Source organism: Suricata suricatta, chromosome 17 (genome assembly GCF_006229205.1).
Source record: "Suricata suricatta isolate VVHF042 chromosome 17, meerkat_22Aug2017_6uvM2_HiC, whole genome shotgun sequence".
NCBI lineage: Eukaryota > Metazoa > Chordata > Mammalia > Carnivora > Herpestidae > Suricata > Suricata suricatta.
The window spans coordinates 3,052,825-3,068,420 of record NC_043716.1 but is presented as its reverse complement, the minus strand read 5'-3'; the positions used below and the strand labels follow the sequence as shown (position 1 = coordinate 3,068,420).

Here is a 15,596-nt window from a genome sequence, read left to right as displayed (position 1 = left end):
GTGAAGTATCAAAATACCTTTTCCTCAAAACTTGGAAGCTCTCAGGGGTGCCTGGATGGTGCAGTCAGCTGGGTGTCTGACACTTGACTTTGGCTCAGGTCATGATCTCACAGTTCGTGAGTTCAAGCCCGTGTTGGGCTCTGTGCTGACAGCTCAGGGCTTGGAGCCTGCTTTCAATCCTCTGTCTCCCTCTCTCTCTGCCTCTCCTCCACTATTCTTTGTTTCTCTCTCTCTCAAAAATAAGCATTAACATTTTTTTAAATAAATAAGAACACTTGGAGGCTATTGGGGGAGGAGCATCTGTTGCAGGTCTCATTTCTGCTCTTTGGTTGGGAGTTTTTCTTCCCGTGCCAGGACACATGCGGAATTCGGGGTTCTCCCTGCTTGCTTTGCCCTAATAATTAGTTTGTATGGCCCCCACGCTTACTCCAAATGCGGTTTCCACATGAAGACACTGGAAACAGTGTGAGATCTAGATAGATGATAGATGATCGATAGAAAGATAGATAGATAATGGGGGGCCAGGACCCTGGACAGGCGTATTTCCTGAGGCGTGGACATCGGTGGTAAGCAAGGCCCGGCGTGCTTTGAGGGACCAGCTGGGTTAGTGCCTCAGGTAGGGTACATGGGAGCCTTGGAGTTTCTCTGTTCCCGAAACAGCACCTCCCACAGTTGCCCGGGGGATGGTGGCTGAACACCTTCTCTGCCCCCTCCCAGCCCCCCTCCCTGGACACATCGCGGACCGTGGACCCCTTCATCCTGGATGTCATCACCTACTACCTTCGCATGGGCACCCAGCCCATCTACTTCCAGATCTACACAGTCAAGGTCAGTGCGGCCCCCCTGGGAGCCCACGGGGGCCCGAGGACCCCACCGCCGAAACCCTCCGGCTCCGGGGAGATGCGGCTCAGCAGGGCACCGATCACAGAGCACCTGGGCACTCCTGGGTGCTAACGGTGTCTTCCCAATCTTGGACAAATTGGGTGATTATTAACTTCACTGACACTCGGTGTGAGCAGAAGTACGTCTTCTTCGTGTTGAAAGATGCTCTTGGCCTTGACCCCAGGGAGGGCTGGGGATACGGCCGCTGAGAGTTCTCACCAGGAATCGCTTTATCTCAGAAATCCTAACCGCTCCCTGTCCGGTCTGTGATCACACAGTCCTGTTCCTGCAAGGCCCCCCACCTCCTCCCCCAGCACCTGCCTCCTTGGAGAGACCTGTGTCTCCATCTCATCACGTCCCCCAGCCCCTGCGGCCTCTCTCCCCCGCTGTCTCCCCTCCCAGCAAAACCCGGGCCAGGGCGGTGCTCAGGTGCTCCTCAGCTCTTGCTGAGCTCCGACCTCCTGAGCACCTGCTCGAAAACAATCCGAAGCCCTCTGACCGGACATGGACACAACGGAGGTGGCCAGCCTGCCCCTTTCCCTGAGCAATGGCTGTTCCCGAATTCCCTGCTTTCCTCCAGTCCTCACCCTCAGCAAGTGACTTGGCCACCCAGTCTGCTGGGGGCGAAACGGAGACCCTTAGGCGTCCCTGCTGTCCGTGCCTACACATGCATCCACACCTCCCCAGCATCCACACCTCCCCAGCAGATACGGAGCCCCCCCCCCCCCGCCCCAGTTCAGGTACAACCCCTCATGCATGCCCTTCCTCTGTTCCCGGCCTCCTCTGGGACCTCCCCTCAACCTGAGATTTCCGGAAGCTGCCTCTGCCGCTTCCTGCCTCGTTCTGAATTCTGGTCCCTCACTCAGGTCCACGTGGTGGATATTTCCTTTATGACCCTTTTCGACCTAAATGAGGCAATTAGCTTTCCAAAGAGCAAAACACAACAGTCCAAGTCAAACACACCAATGGGAGAAGCCTCTCAGGCTGGCAAAGGGAACAAACATCTCAGTCGCACAAGTAACTTCAGAGGAAAGGTTATGTTAGGCATCTGTCTCTGCCCGTCGGCCAGAGGCCCCGAGAGCAGACAGGGTTTGCTGGCTCCGGCCGGGCCGGCAGTGTGGAGCAGTGCACAGCCTGGACAACCGCCGGCAGAGGCTGTTAGAAAAAACTTATAATGCGGCTTTGGGCTCAGGCAGGTGATTTGGGGGAGAGGCCCCCAAAGCAGAACTATGCCCTGGCGCAGATGCTGTCAGGAGGTCGGGAGTGGTTCTGTGATTGGGCATCTGGATGGTTCTTTTTTTTTTTTAAGTTTATCTTATTTTTGAGAGAGAGACAGAGACAGAGAGAGAGAATGTGGGGGGAGGGAATGTGGAGAGACAGAAAGACAGGGAGACACAGAATCCAAAGCAAGTTCCAGGCTCTGAGCTGTCAGCACAGGGCCCCATGCAGGGCTCGGACCCATGAACCGTGAGATCATGACCTGAGCTTAAGTCAGATGCTCAACTGACTGAGCCACTCAGACGTCCCTGGGTCATTCTTAATTCTGAGAATCATTTGATGGTGATAGTGTCAGGATGGGAGGGGAGGGGAGGAGAGGGGGACTGCACACTTTTCCTGTTTGTGACTACCGGAGGGTCTGCTTTCTGTCTTGACCCATCGGGGTCACGGAGAGGCCCCTCTGGCCCCAGATTTCCAGCCCCTCCTCCCGAATGGCTCAGCTCCCTCTAGCCCTTCCCTCCTGGCTGGCCTCGCCGTGCAAGTCAGGGGTCGGGTCCCCCCTCTCTGGCCCTCCTGGTGTCCGCAAGAGATTTTCTCACACGGCCCCACCCCTGTGTGAAGTGCGCATGCGCCGTTCCTTCCGCATTAGACCCTGTGGTTACAGGTGGCTTGGTTTCAATAGGAGCGTCCTCCTCTATTTGTAAATATATTAGGTTGCTGGACACGCGGACAGGCCGGTCCAGGAAATCACTGGCTGCAGTTCAGAATCTAGCTTAGCAGGATAGTGGGGGCCCGGGTCCTGCTTCCTTCCGGAAGCTCTCCAACCGTCCACACCCTTGAGCTCTGGGGGGTAGAAGGCGAGCTGGCCTCCCTCCCTCCTGCTGCCTCCCTCCAGATCTTCAGGGACCTGAGCCAACAGCCTGCAGAGGACATTTTCCTCACTGAGCTCAAGGTGAAGATTCAAGACACCAAATCCCCCAAAGGTGAGCCTCGGATCCCCCCTTCCCAGAGCTCACTGAGGCATCTTCGGCCAAGCCCTGTTTCCAGAACGTCCTCCCGCCTCCCACCGACTGGCCCGCTCATCCCACCTCCACTGAATACCGGGATGCCCTGGGCTCCCCCAAGCTTGCCGGCACTGGAGCCTCAAGATGCTTCTTTTCCATCCAAGGAGAGAGAGATGCTGTCAAAACTCAGCAGCTCAGCTCCACTGGGTGAGGCGGGAGGGGCGGGGAGCCTCCTCCCTGATTCAGCCTCTCCCCTCCTCCTCCTTCAGATGGCTTTTCACCCAGGAGGAGGGGCGCGACCGAGGGCCCAGGGGCCGAGCTCAACATCTGCTACCAGAAGGTGAGTGGCCGGCGAGCCAGCCAGGAGGAGGATGGAAGCGGGCGCCAGGGACGTGCGGGTGGGGAGCGGACCGAGCGGGGCCTCCTGCCCCCGCCTTGCCCCGACTTTTGGAGAGTTGCGCAGGGATGGGCGGATTGCTGCCGGCCTCACATGCAGCCTGGGAGGCGGTGGATTGAAGTGAACGCGGGGGCCGTCCTGTTGTTCCAGAAGGCCTTCCTCCCTAGCTGACCAGACGCTTGAACTGATGTCCTCAGAGGCATGGTCCTTTGGGTCTGGGAGGCTGAACGTGCTCCCCGCGGCCAAGAGTGCTCTCAGCCTCTCTCTGCCAGCCCCGCCTTGGACATTAGTGACACAGATGAGAATCTCAGGGCAGGGGCGGGAAGCAGGACTGTTGGGATGAAGGTGCCCAGGGGGACTGCGTTGTTCTGAGGACCCCCTCAGTTCCTCTACCCCCTCCTCCAGGCCCTGCTCAGCCACCGGGCCCAAGAGGTCACCGTGTCCCTGCGGGCCACTGGGCTGGTCCTGAAGGCCCTTGCCTCCAGTGACACTGAAGGTAAGGAGCTGGAAAAAGCAGGGAGAGAGAGAAGGCACGAGAAGGGGAGAGGTGGGGGGGAGAAGGAAAAAGGGGTGAGTGATGGTAGACGAGGTGACCTGGAGGATGGGGTCTCCCACCCATCCGTGAGGTCGTGGTGCGGGGCTGGGCACCGGTGCCCGGGTGCGGCATGGTCTCTGCCCTCGGGCCGCTCACCATCGAACTTGCAATGGCATTGGCCTCGGGTCCTGCCCTGCAGCTGGAAGGGGGAGGGGGGCTCCGGAGGGGACACTGCGCCCTCCTGCCTCTGTTGGGTCTGGTGATGTTTTATTCCGAATCTCACTCCACCGAGGGCAGGCAATGCCCCATTCACAAAAGGCACCGCTGGTCCAAACTCTCTAATTCTAGCCAATCACCTAATAACAGCTATCTATCTCATAGATAATAAGATCATTTATCCAACTATCCAAATCTCAAATAGGGATAACAGAAGATACCAATTTATATGCAGATAGTAAATTATAAAAATGAGCTCTCTGTTAGCTGCCTGGTCTTCTGGAAGAAAGACAAGTTCAGTGATGTGGATGATGACGTCATGGAACACATGGATCAGAGGCCGGCCATGTTCTGTGTCAGACACAGCGACTCTCTTAATCCTGTGACATCAGTGTTATTAGTACCAGAAGCTTTTTCCTGCAGAGGTAACTGCAGGCAGAGAAATGCTGAAGGTCAGGTTACATCCGTGAGGAAGGGTCAGAGCCGGGACCACACCCTGGCCGTCCGGTGCTGGCTTCCAGGCTGAGGAAGTGGGGGATGTAGCAAGACCTCCTTCATTTGTGCGTCTTTTCTTAGGTTTATTTTGTTTGGGGGGGAGGGGCAGAGGGGGAGACACAGAATCAGAAGCAGGCTCCAGCCTCCAGGCTCCTGAGCTGTCTGCACAGAGCCCAATGCAGGGCTCAAACCCACGAACTGCGAGATCATGACCTGAGCCAAAGTTGGACACTTAACCAACTGAGCCACCCAGAGACCCCAACTTGTGCATCCTTAACACCTCGAGGGAGACATGTGACTCTGGGGCTAGCTCTTAGCCGAGTGGTGGTCGTGGTGGGTCAAGAGCACAGATTCCGGGTCAGGATGGGGGCTGGCCTCAAGGTCTGGCTTCGCCTACCATCTGTGTGACCTTGGGCAAGTTACTCATGACCTCCCTATCTGTTCTTCCATTTCTAAAGTGAAGATAAAGGCCTGATTCACGTGTGTCTAGTAAACTATCATGTTCACCCTAATTGTTAAATTGTATTTCCTTTGTTTCTTCACCAGACTCCCCCCCACCCCCCCACCTGCTAACTTGTGCTCCCCCCATGGATAGCGTGCCCAGGGGCTTCGGGGAAGGGTCCACAGCACTGTTTTCCATAGAAGAGGGGTGCAGGGGGAGGTGCCGAAAGGCACGGGGCTGGTGGGGGCTGCCATGCCTGAGGACACAGAAATGTGGGTTCCCCAGGGAAGGAGAATGGAGGTTCAGGAAGGAATTGAAACGTGGTTGGGACCCAGGTGCAGTCAGGAAGTGGGCGGCCCATTACAGCCACCTGCTTCTCTCCTTGCTCCTCCCAGGTTCTGGGCCCGCCCACGCCCCACCATCTGCTCCCGTGATGGACCACACGTGCCTGAATGTCAGCGTGACAGAGGTCGTCAAGTCCTCCAACTTGGCCGGAAGGTCCTTCTCTGTAAGTACCGGGCAGAATGGGACACTTGAACAAGATATGTGGCCCGGGCCAGGGTGTTCAGAGAAGGAGAAATGGCTCCTGACCCTTTGCTCTTGGAGAGAATCTACTCTCCCCTGGTTTGTGAAGTGGGGAGCACTGGCTGGTGTAACTAAGACCCCAGGGAGAGTCAAGACCCTCCCCCTGCTGGTTCTTGGAGGACCCAGGACACGCCCCGTCCGGCAGCCCCAGCACTACCCAGCAGCCAGCTCCCTAAGCAACAACAGCCCAACCTTGACCCAAATGAGTGAGATCTTCCAACTCATCGCCCCTACCACTGCCCTCTGACCTTATTGATACGGTGATTTGGACTCCCTTATTGATACAGACCCAAGGCCCACCCATTCCCCCCTACCTCCTGGACCTGGCTTCCCCACTCAGCTGGCCTTGGGTCCATGATTACACCCGAACCCGGTTCTCAGCCACCCTCCGCTCCCTCCACCACCGCCCAGGCAGACACTCACTCTCCCTCAAGTCACCCGCTCAGTCTGTATGCTGAGTGGCTCAGTGCTTCTGGAATAAATCCTGCCTCCAGGGAAGCAAACACCTGACCTCGTACCTCAACCCCCTTCTCTTGCGTGTCTTCTGGGCTCTTCTTCGTCTATTTCAGTTTCTTTTCTCCAGCGTGGACCTTCTCTACTGCGCCTCCCTCATAGCCTGGAGATGTGCTCAGGGCTTTTCCATCCTGGAAAGAAAATCTCTCCCATGACCTGCTATCTCTCTGGCTTCCCGTCCTGGTCAAGCTTCCTGTGGCGTACCCCAAAAGGAGTCTTCGGCCCCTCACCAAATCTCTCTTCCCTGCTGCCAGCTGCCTACCGCCTTCCCCAATGTAGCAAAATTGCCTCTGTGTCCCTAAGACCAAAGCTCTCTTTCTGGTCCTCAATGCTTATCTTCCCCTTTAAAAATAATGTTTTAGGGGCTCCCGAGTGGCTCAGTCAGTTAAGCGTCAGACTTCAGTTCATGGTCTGATCTCACGATTTGTGGGTTTCAGCTCTGCACTGGCCAGTGCAGAGCCTGCCTAGGATTCTGTCTCCCTCATTCTGCCCTCTCCCTTGCCCTCTCTCTCTCTCTCTCTCTCAAAATAAATAAGTAAACTGTTTAAAAAAGTAATGTTTTAACCTATAAACCAAAGTTCAGTGATTTGGAGGAAACGCAAAAAAAAGAAGCACAAAGAAGTAAATTGACTTCTGGCCCCATTTTCTAGAGAGGGATGACTCTTCCTATTTTGCAGGGCAAACGCCAAGCCTGTTTTCTCTGTGTCTTTACGGGATTGATAGCTACATGCCATCAAAGTCTGCAGAGTCGCCGTGCCTGACACAGAACACTGGCCGGCCTCTGACGCACGTGCTCAATGACGTCGTCACCCACGTCACTGAACTTGTCTTTCTTCCAGAAGACCCGGGAGCTAACAGAGAGCTCATTTTTATAATTTACTATCTGCATAGAAACTGGTATCTTTTATTATCCCTATTTTAGATTTGGATAGTTAGATAAAGGATCTTATGATTTATTAGATAGCTAGCTATTATTTGGTGGTTAGCCAGAATTAGAGAGTGAACCGACTGAGCCCCCAGGCGCCCTGTCCTTTATTTTTAAACCGTTTTTATTTTATTTTAGATATGCCTCTTGTGAATAGCATACAGTTGGATTTTGTTCTGACTCAGTCTGAAAGTCTGTGGGTTGTTTTTTTTTTAACAAAGGAGAGTTTGACCCATCAACACTAACTTTAAGGGCTATTTGGTCTTATTCTGCTGTCTTATATCATGCTTTCTGATTGTAATGCTTTTGCTGGTTTGTGGGGGACGGGCTTATGCTTTGTTAGCTTATTTCCCCCCTCTGACAATTTGCAAGCTATATAGAATTGCCTTGAAATTGAGAAAAATATGTTTAAAGTCCCACTTATATGTCGATATGCCAATAAAGCTGGTTCCCAACACTGTCATAGACAATTCTTCTAGGTTTTTATTCCTTTGAACAATTTTTAAATTATGTATTTATCTATTGAGAGAGAGAGCGCGTGCGCACATGAGCAGGGGAGAGGCAGAGAGAGAGAGAGAGAGAGAGAGAGAGAGAGAGAATCCTAATAGGCTCCACGAATCAGCACAGAGCCAATTGTGGGGCTGGAACCCACATCCCACTGAGCTCACAACCTGAGCTGAAACCAAGGGAGTCATCTAGTCATGCTGCTTTAGTCAATTTCTCATGGCTCCACTACCAGAGGTGACGCCCTGTTCTCTGATCTTTAAGTTCCCTAACTGTGAATGTGGAGCCGCCGCTTTCTCAAAGGTCTCCACATTCGAGTGTGACTCCTTGGCCACTTTCCCTGGGCTCTTTTTTCCTAAACCAGTTCCTTAAATAGCTGGTGTTCTCAGCTTCCATCCACAGCCCACTTGTCTCGTTCCCTGGACCAGCTCACCCACACGTGTGGTGAGTCCGATGTGTTCAGGACGCCCGAATCTGTACTCCTGGGCGGATAATCACCCCGAGTTTCCGAATGTCCATTCAACTCGGCATGAACTGGATGCCCCACAACGCCCCAAATGCAAGGTCTCCAAAACCAAAGCCAGGACTTCAGTTAAGGGCTCTGCTGGGGCCAGACTGAGCCTGCCTGGGCTTGGAGCTCGGCTCTGCCGTTTACCAGCTCTGTGCCTTCAGGCAAGGTAATCAACTGCCGGTGTCTCAACCTCATCTCTGTAAACCGGGCCAATAATAGTAGTTTTGACCTCATCCAGCTGTTGTGGGGATGGAATGATTGTCACATGGAAAGCTCTCGGAAGAGTGTGCGCCAAGAAGAAGCTGTGTAGGTGCTAAGAATGATTTTTGTTTCATCCCGTCCCTGCTGTGGCTGGCCTCTCGTTTAATGGTACCGTCCCTAACTGGTCACCTCTGCCAGAATTCTGGGGGACCCCTCAGATGCCTCCTCGTCCTCACTTTCCTGTGTCCTGCTGGTTTTCTCTCTCAACATTTCTCAAACTTTTCCCTTCCCCCTTATCCCCCCTTCTCTGGAGCCACTTAGGGTGACTAACTGCCTGAATTTGCCCAGGACTAAGGACTGCGTCCTGGGAAGGGCCACCCTCTGTGCCAAATCCCGGACTGTCCCAGGCACTTCGGGACAGGCTGGACATCGTCGGTCTAGACCTCCATGACCCCCTTTTCCTGGACAAGCGCAGTAGCCTCCTAGCTGACACCACAGTGCTCCTTAGGGCCACCCTTCACATCTCTGCCTGAGCAATATTTCTAAAACAGGGGCACCCAGGTGGCTCAGTTGGTTAAGTGACCAACTCTTGATTTTAGCTCAGATCATCCTCTGACGGTTGTGAGTTCAGCCCTGAGTTCGGGTCTGCGCTGACAGAACGAGCCTGCTTGGGATTCTCTCTCTCTCTCTCTCTCTCTCTCTCTCTCTCTCTCTCTAAGATCAATAAATAAACTTTAAATAAATAAGTAAAATAAAACTCAGTCCTGTCTGCTTAAAAAGCCTCTGTCATCTCCCATGCTCATGGCTGAAGGCTGGCTGGCATGGGTCTCCTTCGGCTCCGTGTGCTGTCAGCACAGAGCCCACTAGGAGGGGCTTGAACTCCCAACTGTGAGATCGTGACCTGAGTGGAAATCAGAAGTCCCACGCTTAACCGACTGAACCACCCGGACACCCCTAACAGTTCCTGTCTCTAAAGACCCCTTTAAACAACTCACTTGTAGGCTTTTCGAAAATCTAAACTTATCAGCCCTTCGTGTGCCCTTTTCCCCATGCACGGACTTGCTGGAGGAAGTTCCAGAAGCTGCGCTTTGCTCTTGGAACCCAGGCCAGGCCGCTATGTGTTCTCCACAACTGGATAGATGACCAACACCGAGTGGTGGGGGGCTTCGTGGTGAGCTAGAGTGAGGGGATTCTCCGCTTGGAGAACAGCCCAGCAAGGGCGTTGTGTCTGGATTGGTGAGTTTCAGGCGCAGCAATGATACTAATTGGGCTGGATGGGAAGTTTGATAGAGAAAAGTAGTGGGAAATAAAGCAGGAATGGGAGAATTGGGGCTTTGGGGCATGGGAGGCAGGGAGCCCCCAACAGTGAACTGTGAATCGCAACATTTTGCTCAGCCCCTAACGAGCTGAGACCGAGGCCCTTTGCAAATTCGACATCTGGCCCTGTTGATTGACCTCCAGGGCCACATCTAGAGAGTGAAGTCCAAAAGCCCTGTGCTCCTCACGGGGCCCAAGCCAGGCAGGGTCCGTGTGTGTAGGATGCAGACCACAATGGGGAGATGGAGGCCTCTGTCTGCAAGGCCGGGAGGAGGAAGGAGTCCCGGAGACTGTCCCTGGCTACCTGGAGGGCAAGGTCAGGGAGGCCCAGATCCTGCTGGGAGGTACCTGAGCGGCCTGACACCGAGAAAGAGCACTGAGTCGGGAGTCAGGGAGCTGGGTCCCACGCTTACTACTCTGAAAGCTTCGGAAGGTCAGAATCAGTCCTTCCAGACCTCAGTCTTCTCCCTCACCCGCTGGGGTCGGTTCAGGCAGGGTCCCCTAAGCCCTCATAATGCATCTGGCTTTCCCCACCCCCTGTCCACACAGGACTTTAGCCTCCCAGGTACTTCTGGAAGGTCACGGGTGACATCCCAATGCTCATGGCCGTCCAGCTAGCAGCCTGGTCAGTGTCCCACCCCCACTCTGACGAACGTTTGGCAGAAATGCCCAGACATGCCTCACCCCCACCCCACCCCCACCCAGTTTCGGCTGCTGCTCGTACCCGTGCCAGAGAAGGCTGGGTCAGCTCCTGGTTCCCCATCCTGCCTGCAACAGGGAGTTCATTAAAGGCGCCCGTGCCTGGGTGCAAGTCCAGACCACGCCCCTTGGAATCTTTATTTGTGTTTTGGAAAGGTCATTTCCGGGGTTGAGAATTCTCAAGCAAGATGAACTCTAGAGGCCCAGAATGTCGGGGGAGGGGATGGCGAGCCGCCCAAAGGTGCTGTCTGCATGTAGAGTGAGCCAGCCACCCGGAAAGTCCCTCTGAAGGCCCCACCTGGAACGCAGGAGGCTCCCAGTCCTCTCCCGAGAGGTCCCCTCCCTCTGGGCAGCCCCTTGGGTCAGGGGATTAGAGAGCTGCATGCAAGCTGCTTTCTTTACGTCCTGAGTACGTTCTAGAGAAGCCGCTTTAGCGCGTGGAAGGCAGGAGCCCTTTGCCCAGGTTTCCTGTGCAGAGAGTGGATTCCTTCCCACCTGTGCCTGCGCCCTGGGCAATTCCAGGGTGCAAACACATACAGGGCTGGTCCCGTCACCCCCCTCCCCCGTCTCCAGCCCAGGGAAATCATTTTGCATGTAATCCAACTCTGAAGACGGCAGTCAGGACTCCTAAAACCCCTGAAATTCTCCCCCCAACCCCCACCCAAACAGGCTTGATGTACAAGCCTGTTCTAGGGCGGTCTCAGGTACCTTGATAACTTGGCAAGATCTAGGTTGTTTGAAATTTAGGACAACAGACTGGGGGAGGTGGGAACCACAGACCCATAGGCCGGGGCAGCCCAGACGCAGTTTCCGCAGAATACGGTCTCTGCTCCAAGCCACTTGCAGGAAGAGAGCTAGGGGACCCCGCACGCTGGACTGAACAAAGACACCGGAGAGGGTCGGAGGGGTTGGCAAGGCCATCTGTCCCGAAGATGACACTCCCACGAGCTCTCTTTGTTCGCAGATGGTGACAAACACCTTCCGGACGGCCACCGTCCAGATTCAGAGCCAAGACCAGAGGCCCTTGACGCTGCTGCTGGACAAGGACAGTCGGCGAACGTTCAAGGACGTGGTCAGGTGAGGCCAGGCCTCACCACCCCTGTGTGTCCCACGGGGCACACCTGAGCAGACCCTGTGGCCGGGCAGGTGTCCCTGGTGGGGTGGACTTCAGCCACCGCCCCTGTGACTCCAGGGAGAACAAATGAATGGCTGACTCCAAGCAGCCACTGATATTTAATGTTTCTGGAGATCCCCCTACCTACACTCTGCCCGCGGCCGCGGCCACAGATCTGACCCCCAGTGTCAGCACTGCCCCCCCCGACACAGGCTAACCTGGGGGTGCTCAGAGGCCCCCTGGGACGGCGTGTTTGGGTAAGGAAGGCGCACACCTAGTGACCCACGCAGGCTCCTCCTCTCCCAGGTTCACCCCCCACCCAGGCTGCTCTTTCCTCTTCCTGACTCCCTCTTCTCCGTGAGGGCTTGTCTGTAGAATCTATAACAGAGGGACTCCCTTCAAAATGCCTGGGGAAGCTCTGACTCCAGAGACGGGTCTCCCAAGCTGGCCCCTCTCCACCCACAGATTAGAGGTTTCTCCCTGCCCAGAGCCATGTTCTGCGGCCCACAAGTCCAAGGCACCACGGCCCAGTTCACACAAGCAGGAGGCGGAAGGGACCAAAGCCAAGCCCAAGCCACTTCTCATGCCCATCAACACGTTCTCCGGCATCGTCCAGTGAGCCCGCAGGGGCGAAGAAAGGCCGAGTCCCAGAGCCTCGGCCCAACGGATACACTACCCCACCAGCCTCCAGACGCCCCCACCGGCAGCTGGAAGGAGGCCTGGCTGCCCTGGTGGCTTCTGGCTGTGAGTAGGAGCCAGCGAGTGACCGAGTGACCGGAGCACAGGGAGCTTGCTTGGCCGTGGCAGGGGATGGAGCAGGGCCCACACAAAGGCCCGGGGAAGGTTCCAGCAGTGCTACACTCACAAGCAAGACCCAGCTCTGTGCACGACTGTCCTTCGTTGGTCTTCAATTCCCTCTTGTCCGGTGCGAGATGCCCTCTCGGCCCTTAAATTCCCCCAGTGAGAGCTGCTATTTGGCCAGGGCCCTGGGGCCTGGGGCGGCGGGGAGGGGAAGCAGGCAAAGTCAAGTGCAGCTTCTCCCTCCCGAGTCTGTTCCTTTGGCTCCTGCCAGCCACCTCCACGCCCTGCATCCCCAGGCAGGTGTCCTTCCAGTTGAGAGGACAGTGTCAGGTCCGATGAACGCACACTAAAGTCCTGCTTTTATCTAATGTGACATCTGGATCTTAAATCTTTTTAATGTTTATTTTTAAGAGAGAGAGAGAGAGAGCACAAGTGGGAGAGGAACAGAGAGGGAGCAATGGAGATGCACAATCCCAAGCAGGCTCTGGGCTCTGAGCTGTCAGCACAGAACCCGACGGAGGGCTCGAACTCACAAACCTCGAGAACACGACCTGAGCGGAAGTCGGCACCTAACTGACTGACCCACCCAGGCGCCCTCCAACATTTGGATTTTAACAGAGACCCGGGGCAGTGCTTCATCTAACCTCATGAATCCTCTGGGGCTCCTTGAGTTCTGTCTGTCTGTCCACCCCTCCCCCCACTTACACTGACTTAGCGCTGTCCCAAAACAGAGACAGGAATTCAAAGTAGTTTCTTTTTTTTTTTTAATTTCTTTTAACGTTTACTTATTTTTGAGAGAGAGAGACAGAGCATGAGCAGGGGACGGTCAGAGAGCGAGGGAGACACAGAATCTGAAGCAGGCTCCAGGCTTTGAGCTGTCAGTACAGACCCCAGCGCGGGGTTTGAACCCATGAACTGTGAGATCATGACCTGAGCTGAAGTCAGCCGCTTAATTGACTGAGCCTCCCAAGCACCCCTCAAAGTAGTTTCAAGGGAGCCAGATATTAAAGACATCAAAACTCTTGACTTTTCAGTTCTAAAACTTTGTATTCAAGTTTATTTATTTTGAGAGAGAAAGATAGAGGCACTCAAGTGTGCAAGCAGGGGAGGGGCAGAGAGAGGGAGAGACAAATCCCAAGTAGGCTCCCCTACATGGGGCTCGAACTCAGGAACCAAACCTTGAGATCATGACCTGAATCCAGATCAAGAGTCGCGTGCTTAACCGACTGAGCCACCCAGGCGCCCCGAGTTCTAAAACTTGTATCCAGACATAAAATAGGGGAGTTCAGTGACAGCCAGTTTCTTCATGGCCAGGACTAGGTGTGGGGTGGGAAGAAAAGCATCAGAGAAAACAGATGCGTGGACTCAAGGTCCTCTCTCTTGCCTGGGCAGGGTCCCTGCCGATAGTGGGAGGAGGGCGTAGAAGAATCCCTTCTAGGTTTGGGGATCCAAGAGTAGAGAGGGAGGCGCTTTATTTTGGCCTCATCATCCCAGCAGTGGGCAGCAAGTCTGTAAGACCCCTTGCAAAAAGGCCTGCCTGGGGGTCTAGGCAGATGGGCCCAAGGGACGCCAGCATGGCGGATGCCTGCCAGCTCTGGGTAGGTGAAGACCAAGGCGTGGATGGATGCAAGATCTTCCACTGAAGCCCCCCCCCCCGCCCCCCGCAGAACCTAGGGAGACAGGGATTGGGGACACGCCCCCTTCGAGACGGATGTGTTTTTGAATCAGAAGTGACTGATATCACTGGATTTGAGCAGGATTCGTATCAATTTTGGCATTCACAATTACTTTCACTATTACTAGGACCTCTAAGTAAACATTTGCCGGGTTTACCAGCTCTTCGAATTGGGTGAGCTCTCTGGGCTCCTCCTCCTGCAAGAGTCTGCCCACTCCGAGTGAAAGGACGTCATAGCCCAAAGTTGGCTACACATCCAGACCCGGTGGGCCAATCACCATCCCTCTCCACCCCCACCCCAGCCAAATTATGCGCTCTGAGCAAACCTGTATGCAAATTTTACCGAATCAGTAGGTGGACATTGGACCATCTTGGTGTAAAGCCTGCAACACCATTTCAAAGGACTCTCTAGATTCTTATAAATGCTTGCCCAGAGAGGAAAAGCCTCCAGCAATACACAACCAGTGCACATGACTCACACACTACTACTTTCACCAGTGAAATTCTGCCAGTATCTATCAGGCTAATTAATGAAAACACTTCTGTTGATCTAAGATTGCTGACCTGCTTGTATTCGCTGCTCCAATGTTAGCTCACTGCCTCTGGGCGTGTGCCCTCAAACTGGATACTGAGCTCCCTTAGGTGTAGATTGAAACTAATCAGTAGGTACATACTGTTACAGGGGCTGGGGCCACCGCCTGTGTGGGGTGCAGGGGGCGACTCCACGACAGCTCTCAGCTGGCAGCCTCTGGGGCCTGTCCCCACAGAAGAAACCCGTGTCACCAACAGTGTCTCTGCCGGGGGCAGCTGGCATCAAGCAAACAGCTCTGTGCCCTGGGGACGAAAACAGCTGCCTTCCTGGAGTTCTGACTCTGACGGAGACAGACAAGAAACGAGAGAAACACACGGAATAGAAGCCGGTAGTGCGCGGGGTGGTGATTTGAGCTGCGGAGGAAAATAAAGCAGGGGAGGGGAGCGCGAGCCTGGGGAGTGGGTGGGATTCGTCAGTGAGGTAACAGGCAGGTCCCATCGTGAATTGCATCCACCGGCCCCTAATTTTCCTCTCTGGAAGCGATTCAGAGAACAGACTCAGGGGGCACCTAGGTGGCTCAGTCAGTTAAGCGTCCGACTTCGGCTCAGGTCATGATCTCACAGTTTGTGGGTTCGAGCCCCGCGTCGCTTCTGTGCTGACAGCTCAGAGCCTGGAGCCTGCTTTGGATTCTGTGTCTCCCTCTCTCTCTCTCTCTGCTCCTCCCCCGCTCGAACTCTGTCTCTCAAAAATAAATACAAAACATTTAAAAAAGAGAGAGAGAACGGGCTCAGGTTCGCGGGCGACCAGGGGCTGAGCTTGGAGTGCACCCCTCGGGCCACCGGCTGACGCCCTCGTGCCCGCGCGCATGGCTGGCGGAGGGGGGAAGGCGCGGTGGGACTGGCAGGTGCGGCGCACAGGTGCGCCGGCCCCGCCCCGCAGGTGCGGCGTCCAGGGGGCGGGGCCAAGGGGCGGGGCTGCTTCCGGGCCGGCGGCCTGACGTGGAGGGGATGGGCGTGGCGGTCGGTCGTTG

At 55.1% G+C, this 15,596-nt stretch overlaps 1 protein-coding gene across 6 annotated transcripts in view; it reads left to right on the top strand.

Moving 5' to 3' along the window:
- Positions 1-12,732, top strand: part of PIK3R6 (phosphoinositide-3-kinase regulatory subunit 6) — a 56,966-nt gene extending 44,234 nt beyond the window's left edge. For 4 of the 6 annotated variants that reach the window (XM_029927658.1, XM_029927661.1, XM_029927662.1 and 1 more), the window contains 7 exons: positions 718-828; positions 2,996-3,083; positions 3,374-3,444; positions 3,907-3,997; positions 5,585-5,697; positions 11,409-11,521; positions 12,024-12,732. In XM_029927658.1, the coding sequence (XP_029783518.1) occupies positions 718-828; positions 2,996-3,083; positions 3,374-3,444; positions 3,907-3,997; positions 5,585-5,697; positions 11,409-11,521; positions 12,024-12,177 (741 nt within the window). In that variant the 3' untranslated portion in view covers positions 12,178-12,732. Of the gene's footprint in view, positions 1-717; positions 829-2,995; positions 3,084-3,373; positions 3,445-3,906; positions 3,998-5,584; positions 5,698-6,343; positions 6,523-6,964; positions 7,673-11,408; positions 11,522-12,023 lie in introns of those variants that run through there. The other 2 variants (XM_029927660.1, XM_029927659.1) reach the window with 2 other exon arrangements.
- The last annotated feature ends 2,864 nt before the right edge of the window (positions 12,733-15,596 follow it).